Source organism: Harpia harpyja, chromosome 6, assembly GCF_026419915.1.
Source record: "Harpia harpyja isolate bHarHar1 chromosome 6, bHarHar1 primary haplotype, whole genome shotgun sequence".
NCBI classification, from domain to species: Eukaryota; Metazoa; Chordata; class Aves; order Accipitriformes; family Accipitridae; genus Harpia; species Harpia harpyja.
This window is the reverse complement of record NC_068945.1, coordinates 54,719,265-54,742,265: the sequence shown is the minus strand read 5'-3', so window position 1 is coordinate 54,742,265 and position 23,001 is coordinate 54,719,265. Positions and strand designations below refer to the sequence as shown.

Here is a 23,001-nt window from a genome sequence, read left to right as displayed (position 1 = left end):
ACTCTTAGCAAGACACGACATGCCCAAAGCATGTCCTTCAGAGCTTCAAGTAATTTCTTGTCACAGAAGATGGTCTCGTTCATTGCTAGCAATAACAACGTGCTCATGGCATTTAGATCTATGTCTCAAAAAAAATTTAATTTCCCCAGAAATGCTCATGCACTGCCGAGCACTGCCTGTGCAAAGGGGTGGGCTCTGGTACCCTGCTGCTCACCAGGGCTGGGAGGCTGGGGGAAAGGCCATGGGGAATTCAAATGTGTTGGCTGAATACTTTCAGTTAGGTACAGCTGTAGGATTTTTGCTTTTTATTCTCTTTGGTCTACTCGTTAGTGAGGATGGGAGGAAATGATGGGACCATGATACTTTCACTGCAAGCATCGGGGACTCCGGGATGGTTTCTCATTAGCCATCCTAAGAGTTAAGGATTTAAATGTAAAAATATCAGGCACAACCAGTCTCCAGTGTTGCTGTAGGTGCAATCAGAGAAATCCTCATGTAGAAAGGCAGAAGAGGAATTCTGCCTGCTGAATATGGCCTTTCATTTTGAACCCAGGCGCTTTCACACAGTGTTATGTGCTGGCGCCTTCACTAGCTAATGCACTTTCAACAGATCTGACTATATTTTTTTAATGGGTGAATTGCTCTTCTCCCAGGTGATTCTTCTAAATAATTTAAGTCTGCTCTAATCAGAAAGCCTGGCATTTATGAGTCTGATGCTTCTCCTCTAAGGGATCTCCAAAATTTGTGCTCAGTGATGTGCTTCTCCGTATGGGAAATAACAGAACACTGCCACCTGATGGAAATCTTGATTTTATGCAAGAAATTAGAAAGTAAGTCCAGAAAACTTGAGAACTCTTTTTCACAGAAAATATTTTCACTTTTGGGCAAGATGGGCAATCAGTATTATGAACTATGTTGCATATTACTTACCTAAAGCCACATTTAGATGTTTTTAGCATAAATTGAACAGGATATTGCACATGTTCTAAGCCAGGTGGAATTTGGTGTAGAAGGAAAATGGTCTTGGCCTGTTGCTGTTCCCCCACAGGTGATGAAGAATTTAGGTTTTTCAAATACTGGTGTGCTGAAGTGCAAATAACAGAGGACCGTGGGGCATGCACCTTTTTTTCTAGAGAACAAATAGTCTGGAAGAATGTAAATAGCATTAAATTAAACTGTGTCAATTATAAAAATGTCTCAGTACTCTAGTTCACTTTTTTTCCTGATTAAATAAATTGAAAGCAATTATTCCAAGTCACTTGAAATCCTTTCGAAAATGAAATATCTTAGATTTTATACTATTGAATATTTTAAAATTGAATTTATGTACGTTTCACTGTCATTGAGATGGAGGAGGTTCCATTCTGAAAAATGAAGCATTTTTACTTTCTCCGCCTGTTCCCAAACTTTATTTCGATTCATTAGATGTGGGCTTGTGAGCTTCTTTGCTTGACCTGAATATTCATTTAGCGCCGGGCAAGGCTACGCGGGGCGGGGCGGGGCGGACCCGCCCCGGGAGCGCCCTGCCGCTTTAAGAGCCTCATCTGCATGTCCCCGCCCCGGCCCCTCAGGCCCCGCCCCCCAGCGCCGCTCTCCGCGCTGTACCGGGCGGCCGCCTCCGCCAGGGGGCCTCGTCGCTCGGCGGCGCCCGCTCCTCCCGCCGCCCGGCCGCCGCTCACCCCCCGCCCCGCTCCCCGCCCCGGCCCATTGCGCCTGCGCGCGTCCGCGGAGTCCTTGGAGCGGCGGCAGCGGGGCGCAGGCCGAGAGCGGTGGACATGCAGCGCTGGGGACGCGTCTCCTGCGCGCTCGCTCGGGTACGGCGCCGGCAGCGGACGGCGCTGCCGTGGGGCGGGTGGGGGGAGTCGAGCCGCGCCGCGCTTGGGAGCTCGGGCCCGGGCTTTCCTGACCCCCCCCCCCCCCTTCGCCGGGAGCGGGCGTGAGGGCGGGCGGAGCCGGAGCAGGCGCCCTGGGGCGGGCGCGGGGCTTGGCTGCGCTTTCCCCCTTCTCTGCTTTCGCCTCTCTCGCTGGGGAGGGGAGTCGCTTCCCGCCCAGCGCGGCCTCGGCGCGGCTGAGGTGACACGGTGCCGGCGGTGTCGCCTGGCCCCGGGCGGGCGTCACGCCGCCCCGGGAGGGGTGGGCTCGGGCTCTCCTCCGTGGTGCCAGGTACCTTGGCGCTGGACCTGCCGAGAGCGGAGGAGGGGTGCCCCGGGCCGCGGGAGGCCCCAGCCGGAGGGAGCGGCCGGGCGGAGCCGGGAGCGGGGACGGACACGATGCCTCTGTGGCTGTGGAAAGCGGCGGCCGTCAGCGGGTCCCTTCCCGCCTTTTGGGCAGCACCGGGGGCGTCAGAAATACTTTCAGGAGCATCCTGTGCTCCAGTCACTGGGTGACCGGGCCGTCAGGTGCTTTCAGCGGCTGCACTGTGCTGCCCCATTACAGTTAAAAATCTTGCTCTCCAGAACCGCCTCAGAGATGCTGCCTGTTCATAGGAAGTGGCTGAAGGGGATGGCTGTAGAACAAGACTCTTCATAAACTCCTGTGGGCGTCTAATTTATGTCATTAAGTGGTTTGAGAGCCCCGTGTGAAGGGTTGAAAGTTTGAGTAGTTAGAGGCAGCCTTAGGCGAGGCTGACTGGAAAACAGGTGTAAGGACCGGCTGAGGTTGCAGAGCAGGTAAATGGCAGAGGGAATTCTACCTCTTGTTCCAGTCAGCGCCCTCCGTGTCTGCCTCAGTCGCGTTGCTCCTGTTTTGGTTAACTGGCGACTGTAACTATGTGTTTGCCTGTGTGTGGCTGAATGCTTATTTTTCTTCAAGGGTAGATTTCAACTTTTAAAACTAAGGTTTTTTTCCCCTTATAGAGAAGCCATTTTGATCGAATTCATCATGGTCTCCAGGGAATTTGTGCAGTGTCACAAAGGACCTATGCTGATCAAGGTAATTAATTGTGAGGAATTTGTTTGGACAAGAAACCCAAGCCACCCACCCCCCCAAAAAAACCAAAGCAGTGCTTCAAACTCAAATCAGTCTTGCAGGTGACAGTGGAATCCTCGTCAGCATGGAGATTTAGATGAAAAATAATGGCTTATTTGCCTTATTGGATATCAAGCAAAAGCTATAAATAAAAGTTGAACTTTCTATAACATAAGAACAGTGATGGTAATTAATATTCCAAAGGAGATTGTGGTTACGAGATATGAATTAGGTACAAAGTTCATTGCTTCTGCTGCATTCGTAATCAATAGGGGTTGCACAGGTATCTGTATCAGCCATATTTTCTCCTTTATAAACTACTGATTTTATGGCATTCGGTAAGCATTTATCTTTTGCACTAAACATCAATTGAAGCTATGTTGGAAAAATGTTGTAGTAAACTATCCAGACATCTTGGGTTAAGTTCCTAAAGGATTTATAGCAAGAGGGATGGGTCAGACAGAAGTCAGTTTCTTCACTTCATTTTACATTATTTTCCCTGTAAAATTTAAGACTGGCTGTTTTTATTGCAGAGTAAATACCTCCATGCAAGCTTTCCCTTTGTCCAGAAAGTTACTTTCAGATGTGAGGTGTAATTTACTTATCTAAACCTAGTTTATTAAGTTGCATCATTTTTAATAGCTATTTTGCTTTTTTAAAAAAAATATATATTTTCAAACATGAATTATTTCAGAAATGATAAACTGATATTCCTGCAGTAAAATTTTAATTGCGGAAACAAAAATAATGCAAATGTTCTCTGTTTCAGTTGATGCCGATGTCACAGTTATTGGCTCTGGTCCTGGAGGGTATGTTGCTGCTATCAAAGCAGCTCAGCTTGGATTTAAGGTAAGATGAGACCTCACTCCGATAGCAGAATATTCATCCAGATGAACTTGAAAGGTGTTTGTGTGATACTGAAAAACTGGAATTCTTTTGTCACATCTTGGGCCACCAGACGCTGTTGACATGTTGGTAATCTTTCTTAACCTTGCTTACCCAGATTACACAGAAGTTTAAATGGAAATGTGAAGGTATTACTGTCTATAGCCCTGCTACTGACAAAGCTGCTCAGGACAGCTTGCTTTTGGTTGGAAGTGATAATTGAAGTGGGCTGATACTCTTGTGGAACAGAAAGTGGGAAAAGAATGCTAGGAAGGAATTTTTCTCCCAACAAAAAAAAGGGCAGGGTGGGAAAAAAAAGAGATAGTGACAAAAAGGCCACTGAAAAACTGTCTTGAAGAACAGACAGGGAACTCAAAAGAGGAAAAAACAATATTCAACTGATGTGCTTTTTGAATGTGAGTAGAGGAATTCCATTGCCAGGTAAGAATCTGAGAGGCAAAAATATGTCTGTAGAAATACTATAGTATCTAATTTTACATTTATTTATGTTCATCTCTGTTGTTCTGTCTGTTGTCTTTGAAGGCCTTTTGAAAGGGGCTGCTTTTATCTGATGTGTACTATTAATGTGTCATTTAATTGAGTATTGTGAGAGTTGTATGTGCATAATGCATTTCAGATTTTCTAAATTTATGAAAATAATGGGTATGACTTCAGCAGGATATTTTTTTACTTTCACTCCTTAACATGAGACCAACTTACTCTCTTGGCACTGCATTATTCTTCTCTTAATTATTTTGAAATCTGAGAAGGTGGTGCTGGCAGTCTTGAGCATGTTCCTGCTGGCTGATATGTCCCAATGCTTCTGAATGACAGCTGGACTTCATGACAAAAAGGAGTTGATTGGACCACCTGGTAAGGACAGGAACTCCTGTTGATGAATGCACTGGAATGGGGGCCCAGATAGTGTGTAGTCTTCATCCTTGGATATTTTCTGAACTTGGCGGTAGGAAGTCTTGGGCCACCTGATACATCTTTGATGTTGTCTGTGTTTGGAGCAGGAGGTTTGACTAGATGGCCCCCAGAGGAGGTCCCTTCATCCTAAACTTTTCTGTAATTCTGAGTGTTGTCCCTCATTGGTCATTACTCCCACAACTGGGTTTCAGTGGTGTCTTTTTGGGTATCTTTCAGCCTTCTAATGTGCAACTGTACATATAAATGTTTGAGATTCCATTAAGAAGCTTTACATCTACCTGTGACCTAGTGCAGATAATTGAGTTGCCTTTATCCGTGTTCATGACTTACTTTGTCTTAATAAATACTCTTGCTTTTAGATGTATGTTGTTACTGAACTATTAGTACCTGAGAAAACAGGTGCTCAGTGCTACAGGTTTTAACTGAGATTGAGGCCTTTTGCCATGTAAGTTCATGTTTGTTTATTCTAAAGCTATTTTTTGTGGCTGTATGCCTACTTTTCTTGGAGCAACGCTGTCCTCAGGCCCTTCATATCTGTGATTAACAATAGGATACCGTATACAAGGAGGTTAAAAAGTGCCCTGGATTCTGGTTTTCATCATAGCAAGAAGTAATTTTGTTATACTGCTTCACAGCTAGTTGGAGTGGGTGAAGTACTTGGACGTGCTTGCATGTGTCACCTGTAGCACTGAATAAACATAATGTTTATGTTGTCCTTGAGGAATGTAAGGAGATGTTTTTGTGAGACTAGCAAAAAGATAGATGCTATAGTTACACCATCCATGGAAGGACCTGAGTGTGCTTTACTGAATTACTGAACTTTAACCTTCAATTTTAGTGCTGTGTCTGCTAGCACAAGGGTTAAGTCCTTGTATCACCACCACAGCATCCCACGTTACTGTCAACAATGTTCTCTGGACATTGGCTTTTCAACAGCTTTGCTTGGCCTTGTTGGTGAAGTTGATGTAAAAGTGGATGAGGCAGAACCTCCTTACTGGGTAAAGGTAGGAGCAGTCTGGTGCTGTTTGATCCATAGTGCAGCTTTTAAAGCCCTTGGTTCATTTTTCATGCATTCATGTGCTTAAACCAGGAGGAAGGGTAGATAGGGGATCAGTGTGTCTCTGTGTTTCTGTGATTTGATATGGTGAATTCTGTTCTTCATGTTACCATCACCTCTACGTTAGCACAAAAGCAGCAATATAAAGAAATAATGAAACGCTTTCACTTGGGTAGTTACTTTTCAGAAGACTGGAGCTCTTAGAGTATAAACCAAGGAACTATTATTTGGACATGTGTGCACCTTGCAAAGAAGGAATGCCAATTCTTTTGCTTCTGTAAAAAAAGTTTGATACTCTCTTCCCCCCAGCCTCCCCAAGTGATCTATTTTTACTTGAAGTTTTGTCAGTTGGTTTTTTTTCTTTGTGCACTTTGATGTTGGCAAGTTGATGAGGAGGAGATGAAATATTGTCCATCCCTGCTGGTATTGACCTTATTTTTGCTTGGTTTTGCTTTACTTGATTTTTATTTTTTCTTTCTTTATAGGTATTGGCACAACTTTATAGCAATGGGTCTTGCAGGATAGTGTGTTTAGAGAGGGAAATGTTTGTGGTTTGGGGGTTTTGTCCTGTTTTGTTTTCTTTAAAGAAAAGATTGCTCCATGCAATTTTAACCTGTGATGGTTCATTTATCTGTTGTTTGCTTGCGATTACTTGCTTTTAGGAATCTTGTGCATGATACACATTTTCTGCTTTTTGCAGGGTTGGTTTGGTTTTCTTTTTTTAATTGTAAGGGGAACATCTTTCACAGAACTGAGTGTTTTATTTAATTGAGGCAACTTTGTGGATTTTTGAAGTAGAAGAACAGCACTTAAACTTGTATGAAAGGATAAATGGTGCAGTGGGGAATGTGGCTGTCTTCTGGTAGATAATTTTGTTGCGAAGAGCCGTTTTGTGGGTTTTAAGTTACGAAAAAAAATGAGGGAGGAGAAATCTGAGCCTCAAAATAAATCTAGGAATGAAGTTAATGAGACATCTGTAGAGGAAGATTTACTAGATAAATGCCTGGTCTTTGTCATTAATTCTAATTTGTGAGATATCCTGTAAGGAAATGGTAGCATAGTCTTGCTAAAAAATTCTTTCCCTCCCACCTCTTCTTTTTCCTCAGACTGTCTGTGTAGAAAAAAATGCAACATTAGGTGGAACCTGTTTGAATGTTGGATGTATTCCGTCCAAGGTAAGTGTACATAGTTTGTCTTAACTTCATTAAAACAACAGATATTGTATACATCACTTGGGAAAAGGTTAAGTAGCGGTTTCTCAAGGTTGATGTACTTTCTTTAAAAATTGAAATGAGCTGAGGATCCAAATAAATATAAGTAACACAAAGGGTTATAATTCTATTTGCTCACCAGAAATGTTTTGTTTGCAAACTCTGTTTTGTGGGCTTTCCCAGATGAGAGAGAGGAAGACGATGAAAACCAGAGGTACATAGAGATGTATCTTCTCACTCTGAGTGAGACTCTGTGTTGTAACCAGTAATGACTACTGTTTCAGATGGTTGTATCTCTTGTACTGTGTGAAGTTCTTGATCGCCTCATATCAGTTTGTTCAAAATAAACCTGTAGTTTTGTCGAAGATGATGTTCTTACGTTAAAGGAATGCTGAACTGTGTCACTAGAGGTAGAGAAAGTAAATCTAAATTAGAGGAAGAGAGGCACTCCTGAAAAACCATGAACTCTCGTTTTGGTTGGATGCACCATGCTCTGAAGAGAGCTGTCTCTTTCCATTGAGTGTAGAAAGAACCTAGTTGATTAGCTCTCAAAATATTCGTCTGAGCTAAACCAGTATTCTCACCAGCCCCAAAAGATGGCCTGGAGGGTGGGGCTGGTAGTGCTTGTGTGGAGTAGTGCAGGCGGGAAGAGAAAAGGGAGAGTCCAAGGCATGCACTCTGAAAGAAAGGAGAAGTAAGAAGAAATTCAGAAGAACCTAATATTTGATGTTGTCAATCCAGTTTTAAGTAACTTCAGAACTAGGGCCTTGTAAGAACAGTGCTATTGCTACATGAAAGGAGTCTGCCTCATCAGCACGTAGCAGGTGAAGGAAGACACTGGAAATGCCAGGTTTGTAATGGCTATAGTAACAAACATTCTTACCAAGATCTCTCCTAGCTGTATTGCTATTTCTAATCTGTTTACTCAGAGAGGTTCCATTAGCATGTTAGGAGAAAATACAGTATGTATTAAATACAAAGTTTTTAAAATTATATATTAATTTTCCTAAACATTTTAGTAATAGTTCTAATGAAGTTCAGAATATCTTAATACACTGAAGCAAAACTCAAAAATGAGATGTCAATCAACACTGTTACTTCAAAAGTTTGGAACTCTGCTAGGATCTAACTAACCTCTTGAGTCTTTTTTTTTTTTTTCCTAATCCTTTGAAGTTCTGAAAATACTTCTGAACTCAAGGCTAAACTTGGATGCTATCCAGAATTTTTTTGAATGGCGATAAACTTCTTAAGAAGTGGATACGTAGGCTGCATACACTGAGGCAGTAACAAATTATTCAAATATTCCTTTCCAAAAGCCACCCAAAATAATACATTGTACATGGAATTTTTTTCCTTTCTAATTGCTGAAGTGTTAAGCGATGGCTGCGTCTTTAATTAATGTTGGATGTTAGAGATTCAGGGTTGTGACAGTTATGTGAAATGAGCAAATGAATTTTAAAGAGAGTTGGTAAGACTTATTCATAAAAATGGAATTAAATGGAATTATCTTATTCTGACAGTATTAGTTTTACTCAATCATGTGTATATAAGGCACGTATCTCAAAATGTGCTTTGAATCTTTTACTGTGCCTGCTTTAGGCTTCAGTCTGTGCAGACTTGCACTGTTGTCCTTCTTGCAAAGATACTGATAATTTCATGTTTGGGATGGCTATTGTGAAAGACAGGATTTTTTTACCAAGAACCCTCCCTAACTATAATGCTATTTCTAATAAAAATACAGTTATAGAGGTTCTGTATTTCAAGCTGCTGATTTATAGACATCCTTATAAAAACTATTCTAATTTTATCTTTGAATTCTGCATGTCCAGTGACCTGAGCTAGCTCCAAGCCACCTAGCTTCAGCTCAACTAGCTATGCAGTTGTAGTAACTTCAGCACACAACTCAACTACAAAATTTAACTCACATATGTCTACACAGGCTAAAATTTTAACAGGGATTTCAGTATAGATTTTTCTCATCCAGTTTTTCTGTATCCTCTTTGTTGACAAGCAATGTCTTGTCTGAGGTAATAAGGAAATTCTCCTATGAGTCAGTCAGAATCATCTTTCCTTCCTTTACTTAAAGTCTTACTATTATTATTTTTTTTTTAATCCCCATGGAGTCATTTCCAGTTTCTCTGGTGAAATGAGCAAAAAGGATAGCTGTGAATTTAACTATTTCCTATTTTTATGTTAAATATGTAACTATAAAACACTTCAGTAAGAGCTACCGTGTACGATTTCTGTGTTTGAAATAAACCTTTTTAAATACATACGTGTCAGGCTTTTTCTTAATAGTGAGAATGTTTTGCAAATAACATCAGATTTTTTTTCCCCAATAATATAATAAATAATTCAGTTGTGAATGTATGTCCCAATTCACATTTCTGTGTGTGTATTTTAGGCCTTGCTGAACAACTCGCATCTGTATCACTTGGCCCATGGAAAAGATTTCGCTAATAGAGGAATTGAAAGTGAGTGTGAAGAGCAACTAGTCAGTGCCTGTTAACATAAATGGTTTCCATCAACAAGAAATTTAATCATTCAGATCTGACTACTATAGTTTTCTGGTCAGAAAACTTTAAACTTATAAATAATATCCTTTATCTGTCAGTTGGAAGGTTACTGACATGTATCTGCTCCTTGAACACTGAATCATGGATAGATAAGTTATATTTGAAAAGTGTAATACTGTTCAACATAGCAGTTGTTGAATGTAACCTTTAGCATTTAGTAGGGCCATTCAACACATCTTACTGTGTCAGAACTGTTAATTGTGTTTAGGTTAGCTCCTTTAAATAAAAACACTGCAATGCTTGACAGAAAGTTGTTGGTTTTTAATTTTAGTTACAGGAATCCGTTTAAATCTAGAGAAGATGATGGAACAGAAGAGTGGTGCAGTGAAGGCCTTAACAGGTGGAATTGCTCATTTATTTAAACAAAACAAGGTTAGTTTGGATTATATACTGAGGTATATCCGTAATTTTTTCTGATCTGAATTTCTTTTTACATTTTCATATTCTTGCCACATAAATTAATTCAAGTGACTGACTTGGCAAGGGCAGAATTTGAATGCTTCTCTTCTAGGAAATTTTTAAATTAACAGTTCCTTCATTCTTAATCTACTTAAAAGAATAGTATACAATTACTTTGTGATTTGTACTAGATGGTGATGTAAAGGTACGTGTTAGCAGCTTCCCTAAAGCATTAGTGAGATTCTCAGATTAAATGTAGCATAACTTCTTATATAAAAGTAATTTGAATCTGAATTTACTGTGTCCTTATTACTAAAGGTTGTACATGTACCTGGGTTTGGAAAAATAACTGGCAAAAACCAAGTCACTGCAACCAAAGAAGATGGCAGCACACAAGTTATCAATACAAAGAACATACTTATAGCCACAGGCTCAGAAGTTGCTCCCTTCCCTGGAATTGCTGTATGTATTTGAAATCTTAATGGTACTCTTTTTCAATGTGTTATATCCACATAATTTAATGTGTAATAATTTTTTGCATCTGATTGCACTTCACCATCTGTGTGTTTTATATATAACCTATAAAAGAGATTGTAAGCCTCCCTTTGTGGATTTCTTTGTCATTAGATTGATGAAGATAATATCGTGTCATCCACTGGTGCGCTGTCACTGAAAAAAGTTCCTGAAAAGATGGTTGTCATTGGTGCAGGAGTCATTGGTGTGGAACTGGTGAGAGGATATTTAAACTACTTGGCCTTTAATTTAAAAGGAACAGGGTGTTATTTTTTTTGTGTTATATTTGATTGTGTTGCTGTGGTTTAGCAGATGTTTGGTTGAGTGAGTTGTAATGAAACTGTTCAGACTTCATAGCCTGCTAACTCCCTTTTCTACCATAAAAGCTGTGATAAGTGTTTGTAGGATCAGTACTCCTGCAGCTGGTTAGCTAAGCAGAAACGAGAGGAACATACAGGGCCTCACATACAGGGTTTTTTTTGGTGGGGGTGGGAGTTAACTTTCACTGAGGTTTGTACCTGCTTTTTGTACAGATGAGAGAACTTCCTTTTTTAAGGGAAGTTCATTTTAAGCCAGGATAAATTCTTGTGCGTCAGAGTTAATCCCAAGAAATTTTTATGTGATACAATTGCACACATTCTATCTAACAACCAAAGGAGTGGAGACTTTATAGTTCATCTTGGTCTGAGTCCTTTTGCCTCGTACCTATGTGTTTCAAAAAGAATGTATATTTGCTGGTCTTGCAACTGCTTGAAAATTTGCACATCTGCTTAGTGGTTGCTTAGCCTGCTGACTGTTAAGCAGGGAAAGAGTAAGCGGAGTGAAATAGTGTTGGATGGATGTGGGTAACTGCAGGTAAATAGGGTGTATATGGGTTTTGTTGGTGAAGCTGATGATAGTGGTTGTGGTCATAAATATATACAGAAGCAGCGGTGGTTCCATTTTATTGCATAATATTGCCTTAATGTGGTATTGTCTTGATGTAGTTTGTAGTGGTATTAGAACACCACAAGCAATTTCCTTTGGGTTTTCTGAGCTATTTGATTCTTTGATTTTTGAATTTTTCTATACCTATAACCTAAAACATACCTAATTTATACTTAATTATTTTGTTAGCTATTTCTTCAAAAGCTTAATTCCGTGAATTCAATCATTGAAGTTTTGGGTATGCAAACAAGCAGTGATAAATCCATTTTTTGTGGAAAGGCTGGGGAAAGTTGGAGTTGTTTTATTCTACACTGTAACATTTGTAAAAACTGATCAGTTTGCTATAATGTGTTGTCCTGCTTTTGAAAAGTTTACAGTCTGTGGTAAAAATTATAGTAAAGAAATCTGAAGTTTGCTTTTCAAAAACTTTACCTATATTGTTGTGACTGCAGGGTTCAGTTTGGCAGCGCCTTGGTGCAGATGTGACAGCGGTTGAGTTCATGGGCCATGTTGGTGGAATGGGAATTGACATGGAGATCTCTAAAAACTTCCAACGTATTCTTCAGAAACAGGGACTTAAGTTTAAACTGAACACCAAAGTTACTGGTGCTACCAAGAAACTAGATGGAAAAATTGATGTAGCGTAAGTGTTTAACGTAAAACTAAAGGAATGCCATATATATTCTTCCTCCCAATCCATCAAACCTATTTAAAAATACAATCTGATTATTTTTTTTTAAACAGGAAAAAATGGATTTAGGATGAAACTTAATTCTTTAGTGAAACTTAATTTTTATCCTGTATTGTAACCTACAGAGCTTGTAATTTTGGGTCCGAATCCTAGATTGCTTATACAGGAGAGGTTCCGTTGACTTGAGTTGAAGGCGTGCTAGTATAAAACCAGTGTTGTTATAGTGAGATCAGTAATAAAAACAGAACCCTAAATCATTCTTTTCATGGAAGATCTTTGCTTCTGGTATAATTAACATAAATATCATGATTGTTCATACAGTCATTTTCAGGCCATTAATTCTTGACTGCTTACTGGAAGAGCTATTTTGTCCATACCTCCTCTTGCCTCAAAAGAAGCATAGCAGAGGTTTTATTGCTTTTGAGCAGAAATAAATGAAACTACCCCAGAGTGTCTCTTAATGGCCACAGTCAAGCCCTTTGAAGACTTATAGATGAATCGCTATTATAGAAAGATATAAAGCAAATTTGCTTTGTAAAAGTCCATACCTATACACTACTTCTTTTTCTTGTTAATGTATTCTCTATGCAGAAACTGTAGCTTGAGTTTTAAGAAAAAAGCTTCATGTTACTTAACAAAAGTAAGCTTAAATGTTTTTTCACGGGAATCTTAATATGGTGAGACTTGTATTTGCTGTATTGCTGTAGCTCGGGATAGTCTGTCCTCCTCCACTGTAAAGGCCCTAGATGTGGCAGTACACACCCTGCCGACAGGAAACACTAGATTTGGGCTTCTTTATGTCCCACGCTGATGCTGGTTAGAGCTCTTCTGTAGTCTGTTTTTACATTTAGAGTTTCATTTTGGTTCAGGAGTATGCTTTTGAAACACACTTCCTTCTTACGCTCATTTACCATGCTTTGGTTCTTGCACTCTCAGAGCACATGAACTGAACTTGTTCTGGGTGCAGTTAAACACAAAGATGCACTTGAGGGATGCACCTGATGCAGGGCAGCTGCTAACAGGTGTTTGGTTCTTGGGCCAGAAGAAAGCTTGCTCAGAATACATGGCCCTACCCCACTGCAAAATATGTATAGTTTGGATGTCGATTTTGCTGTAGAGATTTGATCCTATCAGGTCATGCTACTTGCTAGTGGATATATAGCCTGAATTTCTGTATCTGAGTTGTTAACAAATGTAGTAAGAGTTATTGTCCCTTCCTCCCTCTTCTACTCCTCAACCCTTGCAAGGAAGAAGAGTGGGGCAGGCTGAATGCAAGTGTTTTGGATGCCAGATCCAGCCAGTAGGTCACCATCTGGATTATGTTAGTTACTAGTCAGAGAAATATAATGCTGAAAGTTTACAGCTTAGCATTTTTTCTGCTTATTTTTCTATAGTGTTGAAGCTGCTGCTGGTGGCAAGGCAGAAGTAATAACTTGTGATGTGCTCCTAGTTTGCATCGGTAGACGTCCTTTTACAAAAAATCTAGGTCTTGAGGATATTGGCATTGAACTTGATAAGAGGGGGAGAATCCCAGTCAATAACAGATTCCAAACCAAAATTCCAAAGTAAGTAAGACTAAATATTTTACTTTTTTTAAACAGAACTCTTATTTTTAAAAGTTTAACCTACTAAAGCACTTTTTTTTTTTAATTTGCAGAATATAGCTTTCTTTTCTCAAAGGAAAACTTAAGATTTCTGTATTTCAGGAGCTGAAGATTTTTAGTCAACTTTTGAAGTTTTGTAATTTAAAAGTCACTGTATTTCATGTCACTAGTACTTCTTGAAGTGTGGTCATTCTGTGGAAACTGCTCTCTTATACTTTGTATTTATTTTGAAATTTAGTATTTTAATTTGTGTTGATTAGAGTTTTCAGTAACATGTTTCAAACTGACTATTATATAAGGTAGCCTAGGTGTGCTAGGATGTTTTTAAACAGTGTCTTATTCTGTTTCATTGGTCTGATAGCATCTATGCTATTGGTGATGTAGTTGCTGGACCTATGCTGGCCCACAAAGCTGAGGATGAAGGCATTCTTTGTGTAGAAGGGATGGCTGGGGGAGCAGTTCACATTGACTATAACTGCGTACCCTCTGTGATATACACTCACCCTGAAGTAGCCTGGGTTGGCAAATCAGAAGAACAGCTGAAAGAAGAGGTACTGTTTGTTTTCTTCTCAGACAAAACTGTTTTTCTATCTTGGGCGTGGTTTCATTGTCTAGTAGTTTATCTAGCTACTTTTTCCAGGAGAACTTCTGCATCTGAATTTATTGCTTAGGGTGTATGACTGAATGATCTCCTCCTGCATGCCACTCTCCTGAGGGTCACAGTTTTCTTTAATGTTTTCTATCCTGTGAAGTTAATATTGTTCATTCGCTGATTAATCTTTTTTTAATACCCCCTTATACCCCCTTTGGTGGTCGTTCTTATGCATTGCTCTGTGTGTCATGTGTGTCTTTTTTGCTTCTGTTCTTGTACTTACCAAATTGTCTGTATGGTTACATTGTTGTGTTGGTCATTAACTCAGTAACACATACCTGTTTTGTAGGGTATAGAATACAAAATCGGGAAATTTCCATTTGCGGCGAACAGTAGAGCAAAGACAAATGCTGACACAGATGGCATGGTGAAGATACTTAGTCAAAAATCAACAGACAGGATGTTGGGTGCTCACATTTTAGGCGCAGTAAGTATTGTAAATTGCGCTGTTGTCTTGGCCTTGTAAGGGTCTTTTATTTAGTGTTGCACAGTCGCAAAGTAGTTTGCAAGTTAGGAGAAGTGGTGCTTGTAAAAAGAAGGAAGATTTGAGTCTACCATAGTAATTTTTACTTACTGTTCTCTTCTGCAGCCCCACCGTCCTTCCCACTTTTCTGTTTGGTGTTAGACCCAGCATTTTTTTTTCTCCCTAGAATTGCTAGGGTTAATTGGTTTCTCTGACTTTTTTTTTTTTTTTTAAATGAATACTGCCAAATACTTGAGAGAATAGCAGAAATTGTTACTTAAGTTCTGGAAGTTGAGGGAGCTGAACAGACTGTGGCTCTTTCATTGGTGTTTTCTTTTTTTCCCCTCTCTGAACTTCAGACTTCAGCAAAGCTGGTAACCTTATGCTACAGTCACCAAATCTGGGGTCAGTAACTTATGGAACTTGGATTAAAAATCCTTTGTAAAGATGAGAAATCGGAAACTTCTATTTGGGAAAAGTATCATTTTCCTGTTTCACACATTCCAAAGTTAGACCCTCTCTATTTTGTTTCTTAGCTTTTAAATAATTTTTTTTCTAAAGATGTATGCAGAAACACTTCCATGCATCTTTGTATACAGCTTTCTTTTAAGAGTAAGAACACTAAAACTGCTCTATGTTTTCCTGGGAAGGAAACTTTATTCCTATGAATGGATATACTGTCAACACTAGTGGATAGGCTTTTTGTTTCTGAATCTGATTCTTATAATTTCTTATAGGAATAATAAGATGTTACACTAGTTATTTTCTCTCACAATGCCAGTCATTTAAAAATCAACATGCCTTAAAGGAAGCACAACTTTAGTTTATTGGTGTGAGAGAGACTAACTTTCTTCATTGGGAAAGGGCTGGGGGAAGATCTTACAATTGTGTATCTGAATGCTAAAAATATAACTGGAGATTTCGCTATATTTGACTCCTCAAAGGTTCTCTGAGTAAATGCACATAAATACAACAAACAAAAATGAGGGTGCAGATGTAGTAACATGCTTTTGTTTATCTAGTTATCTATTTAACTTTCTAAGGGGCATTGGAAGTTTTGGGGAGGTTTCAGCAGTGATAACGTATACTGTAGCTTTGAGAATGTGGGTATTATCTGACCAGTATCTTGTAGTGGAAAAATGCCCAGCTTTTGCACAACTCTCAGCAATGAGAGAACAAATACTCTCATTAAGAATTATGTTTAGATTTATGCTAGGCTTGAGCACAGTCACCAAATAGATTAAGTACTTATATTAGAACACAGCTGAATTGCTAGTTATAATACAACTTTTCTTTTTTAGCAAAAGATGCTTATTTACAAGCTGTTACTGATTCAGGAGAACCTGGACAACTGCATAAAGACTTGTGCTAATTACAAATACCATTAAATTTACAGGGTGCTGGCGAAATGGTTAATGAAGCTGCCCTTGCTATGGAATATGGAGCATCATGTGAAGATGTAGCCAGAGTTTGCCACGCCCATCCAGTAGGTTTTTTTCTAAACAGACTGTTGAACACCAGGGTTACACAGGTATGCTGTAATTACATGTGACTATTAATGACTTGTACCTTTTTGTGTTTGCTCTCTACAGACAGTGTCAGAAGCCTTCAGGGAAGCAAACCTAGCAGCATCTTTTGGCAAAGCTATCAACTTCTAAAATGAAAGAGCAGATCTTTGTACGTGTATAGTACATCTCTGAAAATGGACTGTGGGCCCTTATGGAAGGCTGAGTCTGAGGATTTCAGGACCGAACTAAGTGAATCTCTTCATTTTAAACATCACATATTTAAACAATTAGAGTTTGGAACAAGTGGAATTGTCCAGTCTCTGTAAATTAAATAGTTAAAATTACATGTTTATTTACATGATGAATGTTGCAGAAAAACAGCCTCACAGAACTCTTCTCTTTTTCAAAACCAAACATTTCGCTGCTGCATGGGATCATCAGGTGTGCTGGTCAAAACTCTGGATAAGTGTCCAGCATACCTGGTGTTTTTCTTATTTGAAGCAGTGATAGACTAAACCAGTTGAATGCTGGCACTTATAATGCCGCTGGCACTTAAAATGCCACTGTCACTTCCGCACAAAAATGTGTTTCCTTTTGAAAGGATTAACTTTAGTATTTAACCTACTTCTTACATACAAGTACCAAAACTTGTTTTGACCTAGTAGTGTTAGGATGTTGGGAGGAGAGGGTCTTATATAGATCAATTAAAACTATATTGACTTTTTAAAGAGAAAATTACTCTGTGTGTGTGTGATTCTCCACACGTCATGTTTTCATACTGAAAACTCAGCAGGGGAAAAATCGAGGGCTGATAGAGAAGTGAGACTGAAGAAAAATTAATTTTACTGCAACTTAATCTTTTTTGTTTTTAAAGCTTCCATTGTCCAATTCTCCTAAACTTGAAAGACTGAAACTGGGTAGTGAAGCAGCACTTGCTGTTAAGTGCTATGACATGAGGGTTATTCTGCACCTTCCACACATAAGGGCTGCAGTATCAGCTCTCCACACGATTAAGACATACTTTCTTCTCTTCTTCTGTTTTCTATTTTGTGCTCTCTTTCTGTCTCTTCTGTAGCAAGAGAGCTTAATAAATATTTGACATGGCTGGAGGGTCTTCTTGGGTTTGTTTGCTGATAGGCCCCGTTACTCCTTTTAGTGTCTAGGTTGTCAAATACGTGAAGAAAGTCACAAACAAATGGCATCTTGGGAAGAGCCCCAAGATGTATATGGAATGTGCCCAATTTCAGTAGCTCATTTTAAGTTTTTTGCAGGGTGCTGTTTCTTTTTTTTTTTCTTTTTTTTGTTAGGCTCTTCTGCCTTGAAGAAAACCTTACTATCTGCTGGTATTGTGCAAGTCCTTTTTCATTATGCCAATGGAATGAGAAATGTACATTCAGAAAGTGGTGCAAAAGCTACTTGGTTTTGTGTATAGACAAGATTGTTATATCCTTCTACCTTTCTTCAGAGCTTCTTATTCAAGTATTGATCCATTATCTGTACTGAGTGATGGAAATAGATGCCAACATTACTATTTTATTAAGATATCAGTTAATCAACAAACACCAGTGATACTGTTCTTCATTTTGGTTTGCTTAACTCCTGTTTTAAATGTAGATGGGGTTAAACCATGACAGCTCATTAAGCTTATCACCAGGATATGAGATAGTCTGATTCATGGATATGCTGGGTTAAAAGTGAATTAATGTGAATCTGCTTTCAGGCTCTAGTAGGAAGTTGCTGAAGGGAATGCAAAGGTGAGACAATAGTGAGGGAAGAAAAGCTTGATTCTTCCAATAGATCTTGGTATTTCAGAATCACTTCTACCTGCTGCAGGTAAATGCTATTAAGGGTTAATCTTGCCCTTTGCAAGTTCTTCCTAGAAGCCCTGCTCTTTCAGAAGCAGCTTTGTGTCCATTCCCTCCACCTCCCTCAATACTTGTGGCAGTCTAATTGCAATTCAGCCTTGAGGTTCATGAGTTAGAAATTCTCCTATCTCATTTTGTCCATGTTAAATGAAGTTTGGAAAGTCAGGGAAACTTTAATCAAGAATACTACTAAAATTACACTGGAGACTAGTTTCCCAGATGTTTGAAAATAAAATTCAAGGCCTTAAAATTGTTAGTGCATTATTACTTCTCTCACTGTCATTCCTGTTCTAGTTAAGCGTACAAAGAGTGTTTGTAAAGGTAAGATGAGCTACTGAGCCACCTGTCAATGATCTGATGGCAGTTAAGTCTGAATGTTGCAAAATTTGCAAATTGTGTTTTTAACAGCTGCTAAGTATAGTGGCATTGAAATGGTGTATGATGCTGGTATGGTTGTCAATTCCTATGATGGATTTTTTTTGCTGTAGCATTTGTAACCTATGGAGCTTAGGGGTATTTATTTAAACATACTGTTCTTCAGATTGCTTAGGTGGTGATATATTCTGCCATAGTTGTCCTGACTGACTCATGATGTTAGTCAAGGTTAGGTAGGTGCTGATGAAAGTTATAGACGTAGTTGTGTTCCTCAGGTCAGAGTTAGCAGTCAGGATGTGTAGATGCATGTTGCAGTTTTGGATGCTAATTTGTGTAGCTGATGAATGTTGTAAATCAATTTGTGCAGTACTGTACAATTGTCTGAAGGTGCACTGTTCTACAGCCAACTTTGAGCTTAAGTATGGTGAACTGGATGTTACTCTTGCACCTTGAAAGTCTTATTTGTGTTTTGTTAAGTGCAAGCTGTTCTTAGAGAGCTGTGTACAGCTCCTTAACTGAGTCACATGAGTGCCCTGTGAACTTTTGTAGTTCCTTTTGCAGAGAGGCTCGATCCTCCAAGCTTGGTTTATCACATATATTTGGTGCTTGAAATGTAAACCAAATTCAACCCTTCAGTGCTGACCTCTGTTTCCACTTCACGTATCAAGTATTTCCTAATCAGTGACATGAAACCAGTGTTAAGCCTAAATGGATATCATGTAGAGGGTAAATAATCCTTTTTGAGTACTGCGGCATAAATGCTAGCTAACCCCACAAGGATGGTATTTCTTCATTCACTTGTAATTTTGTTCTGAGTGACCACCCTATATTTCATAGTAATTGGAGCCGTTATTTAGAGCTACATAGTTGGAGCCAAGCTTTTATTAGATCTCTAACCATTTTAAAAACAAGACTTGCTAAAGGATTAATTGATGTACCATTTCAGCTACTGAAAATAGGAAGGAACTTAATGAGTCATACTAGGTACATACAGTGATACAAAAGTACTGTTTATTTTCAACATCAAAAAGTTACTTGTCTTTGGTTCTATGACTTGAAAGTCAATATAAAACCTGTTCGTTTTATCAGGTCTTAGTGTAATGTCAAAAAGAACTAGTGTAATACTTGTAAAACCCATCCTGAACACAAGCATTTCCTGCTGCCATTTATAAGCAAGTGCTATAAACAGCAACCTTCTGGCTGATTGTCTGTAAGAGGGAGCGAACTGTCTCTTCCAGCTCCACCAACTGCTTGGCTTTGTCTTCCAGAACTTTTTGATTGTTTTCATACGTATTTTCCAAGTCTGTCAGCAAAGGAAGGGGAAAACCAGCTTAATTAGGGGTGTTTTAATACAGATAAGTGTAAATCATTATGGTTACAGATAAACTACTATTCAAATTTTATTTTTATTGTGGAAGAGAATCTGATTAGAAAAAAAAAAGCCAAGGCTGGAATGGCACCTTTTTGTTTCCTTAACATTGGGACATAAAGCAACAAGGAAATAATTTTCTGTAAGTGGAAATCCAAAAGTATACTTTGATTCATGTTGAAAATAATTTGTCATTCTCTTCTTTATGGTGGCTTTTACAGAACAGTGAAATGTTGTGGCTTGTTATGGTTAAGACTATTCAGTGAGTCACTGTAACTATGCAGGGGAAGAATGAGTTCCTGGCCTGGCAAAAACAGATACTTAGCTCCCTCCCTGGTAGCTATGGGCAGATTGCCCCCTCCTTAAAGTTTCAACCAACTTTAATTGTCAATGGTAAATGTTAAATTAATCTGTAAACTGGAACTGATGTATCCTGATCACCTTTTGTTTTAATAGCTTTCCAGGATGGGGTGGGGGGAGTATTGTTTGAAGATAGGGGTCTTGCTTGAACAGGTTAGTCCTTGTCCTAAGCATAGTAGTAGTTACGTTCCTTCGCTGTAGCAGTTCTTGGAGCAGTGATAGGTGCCATACCAGAAGTTTGTGTCTCACTTCTAAGTTTCAGCTTTTTTATAGACATCTTTAATTCAGAAGACTATGTTGCAGCCATAAGAATAAGCAGAGCAGATCAAACCTCAGTAACAAAGAATTAACTTCCATTTTTTTTCCCTACTGCTAATGAATAGCCAGTTTAACAGCATCAAATTGCTTCATATTCTAAGATGATGACTTACCTCCTCAGAACAGCCTTACCTTTGAGCAGCTGGAGTTTGCTGTTTGCTTGAGCCAACAAGGCTTTAGCTTCATCTTGCAACATGCCGGCTTTCCTCCTAGCATCAGCTGACTCTTCTGTCTTCTTGGCAATGAGGTCTTCCACTGTTTTATACTTGTCGTTCAGCTCGGTATTGAGGACCTGTTGTTCCAGATTCAAGCACAAGATGGAGCTCATTCAAAAGACAATACAGTGGGAGCTTGCATTTCCTCCCTCTCTCTTTACTAATCCGGGTGTAGGGAGACTACACTACACTGTTAGCTCGGTTAACAAAAGCAGAAACAGTGTTGGGGTATTTCCTACTTAACATTCAAGACTTGAAGAGCTGGGGTAAAGACTCATCAGTTGCCCTTTTGCAGATCTGTGGCTGTTTTACAGCTTTAATACTGACACTTGGCAAGGATTTATGGGATTCAGTTACACAATTCTGTAACTAATGGAAGCCATGGCCCCTAGTACAGCTGGAAGGCTGCATGTGGTAAGGAACTGGGACTGCTTCTGGTTGAATGCTTGCATTTGGGGAGGAATACCCTTGTCACTCTTTCACTAACGGGAACAGCTGTGTAGTTTACATAGGTGAAGGTGCTGGAGAAGTCCTGAGATTGGTTTCTCAGCTGTGCTTTTCCCTGTGAGGTTAAGATTAAGAAGTCCTGTGACCCAACTGAAGTCAACCAATAAGCAAGTTAACAAGCTGCAGCAGTACTGGAAGTCTCTTGTGTTTACTTGACAGCCACCTGAAATACTACTTAGTGGTCAGAAAGAATTGATTTGATGGAGAATACATCTCTCCTGGCAGAAAATGCCTCTCTGGAGACTAGTGGGCTAACTATAGACAACAGATGGGAGCAATGAAACTTCCTTGGGTAGATTTGTGAATTGTTTTGTTAATGAGCATTCTTTTGCTATTACGAAGGTGTGTAGCAGACAGTGGGAGCAATGCCATGTGGTCACAGAGCAAATTTTGCATCTCTGATATTTAGAAATTACTTTGGTTTTATATTGAGCTAATGATTTTTCTTGCCGCTTGATTCTGTATATGCCAAATTCTGGGTTGTGTGTCCTGAACCTATCATTGTCATAGAAGCATAAATACTCTATACAAGGGGAAAAAAATTACCAGTTCTCCTGTGGCAGATAGTAAAGCTGAGGGACAGAAACAAATCTGTGAAAGGCTGACAGTGTGACAGCCTGACAGGTTTCCTGCAGCTATTTTAGAACCTGAAAACTTCCCAATACTACTTTCTCTCTGTATCTGGTATCAAAGAAAGTAAAAAGCAGCTATCTTTAAGTGCATTAAGTGTGCTTTTTTTTTTGTCCCTAGTACTTGACCAATAAATGAAAGCAATTGCATGTATTCACTAATGTTCCTTTAGCCAAACATGGGGTGTGAGTTTTGTTGGCTTTCCCTTAGCAGCTTTCCTGAGCATCTCACCTTTTTAACTTCCTCAGCGTTTTGTTTTGCAGTAACAATTTTTTCTTCTATATTGTCCACATTCTCTGAATTTGTAGCAGCCTTTTGCTTAAGGTCTTCAACACTTTTCTCTAGCTCAAACAGACGTAAGGTAGCATTGTTCAGTGTTTCTTCAGATGCTGCATTTTCAGATTCAATCTAACAGAAAGAGGGATGAGAGTTAACACTTTCAAAAGAACTGAATATAACAACTAAACTTTCTGGATAAGCCCTGATCAACAAATTAGTTCATGGCTGTAGATCTGATACAAAAACCAGTGGTTTAGTTTTGCTACAACTGGCCACTTGCAGTCAAGGTGAAAGAGCCCCACTGCTTGAAGATGGGGTACATATGGGGCTGCAGAAGCATTACAGAACATGGTTAAAAAGTACTTGATTGTATTACACATGCAAGAGTTGCCTAATCCACAGGAAAAACTTCACACATTTGACTCTGTCATGTAAGTTAGCACTATGGTCTCATGAAGGCTTTGGGATGAAGTCTGAAAATACATTATCTGACAAGACTACCGCAATTGCCGCTTCAATCCAGCATTTGTTTATTAGTCTCGTGCTGCAGTGGTGGATGACACTGATAGCATGGCTACACCAATATACTACCATGTGGTTGACAGGTATGACTTTCCAGGGATCTTGGCACACCTGCTGTGTTAAATGAGCAGGACATAGCCCTCTATCTTCAGTGGTGCAGGATATGGGATGAGAA

The 23,001-nt window shown here is 39.4% G+C and overlaps 2 protein-coding genes across 2 annotated transcripts in view; one reads left to right on the top strand and one right to left on the bottom strand.

Moving 5' to 3' along the window:
- The first annotated feature begins 1,705 nt into the window (after positions 1–1,705).
- Positions 1,706–17,495, top strand: DLD (dihydrolipoamide dehydrogenase). The gene is made up of 14 exons (XM_052788989.1): positions 1,706–1,814; positions 2,856–2,931; positions 3,737–3,816; positions 6,949–7,017; positions 9,458–9,527; positions 9,901–10,001; positions 10,347–10,490; positions 10,656–10,757; positions 11,921–12,111; positions 13,554–13,724; positions 14,125–14,314; positions 14,705–14,842; positions 16,275–16,364; positions 16,471–17,495. Exons 1-14 carry the CDS (start codon positions 1,776–1,778, stop codon positions 16,534–16,536), a joined length of 1,527 nt encoding a protein of 508 aa, XP_052644949.1. The 5' UTR covers positions 1,706–1,775; the 3' UTR covers positions 16,537–17,495.
- Positions 17,496–17,664: 169 nt separating this feature from the next.
- Positions 17,665–23,001, bottom strand: part of LAMB1 (laminin subunit beta 1) — a 46,922-nt gene continuing 41,585 nt past the window's right edge. The window contains exons 31-33 of the mRNA XM_052788988.1: positions 22,257–22,433; positions 20,806–20,965; positions 17,665–19,929 (exon numbers count right to left, since the gene is read on the bottom strand). Of these exons, the coding sequence (XP_052644948.1) occupies positions 19,793–19,929; positions 20,806–20,965; positions 22,257–22,433 (474 nt within the window). The 3' untranslated portion in view covers positions 17,665–19,792. The remainder of the gene's footprint in view (positions 19,930–20,805; positions 20,966–22,256; positions 22,434–23,001) is intronic.

Bases quoted from the DNA above. Each gene is read 5' to 3' on its own strand.
- DLD (XM_052788989.1), top strand. From the start codon at position 1,776: ATGCAGCGCTGGGGACGCGTCTCCTGCGCGCTCGCTCGG. The intron at 10,002-10,346 runs GTTAGTTTGGAT...TTATTACTAAAG, and splicing joins ATTTATTTAAACAAAACAAG to GTTGTACATGTACCTGGGTT. The intron at 14,315-14,704 runs GTACTGTTTGTT...CCTGTTTTGTAG, and splicing joins AAGAACAGCTGAAAGAAGAG to GGTATAGAATACAAAATCGG.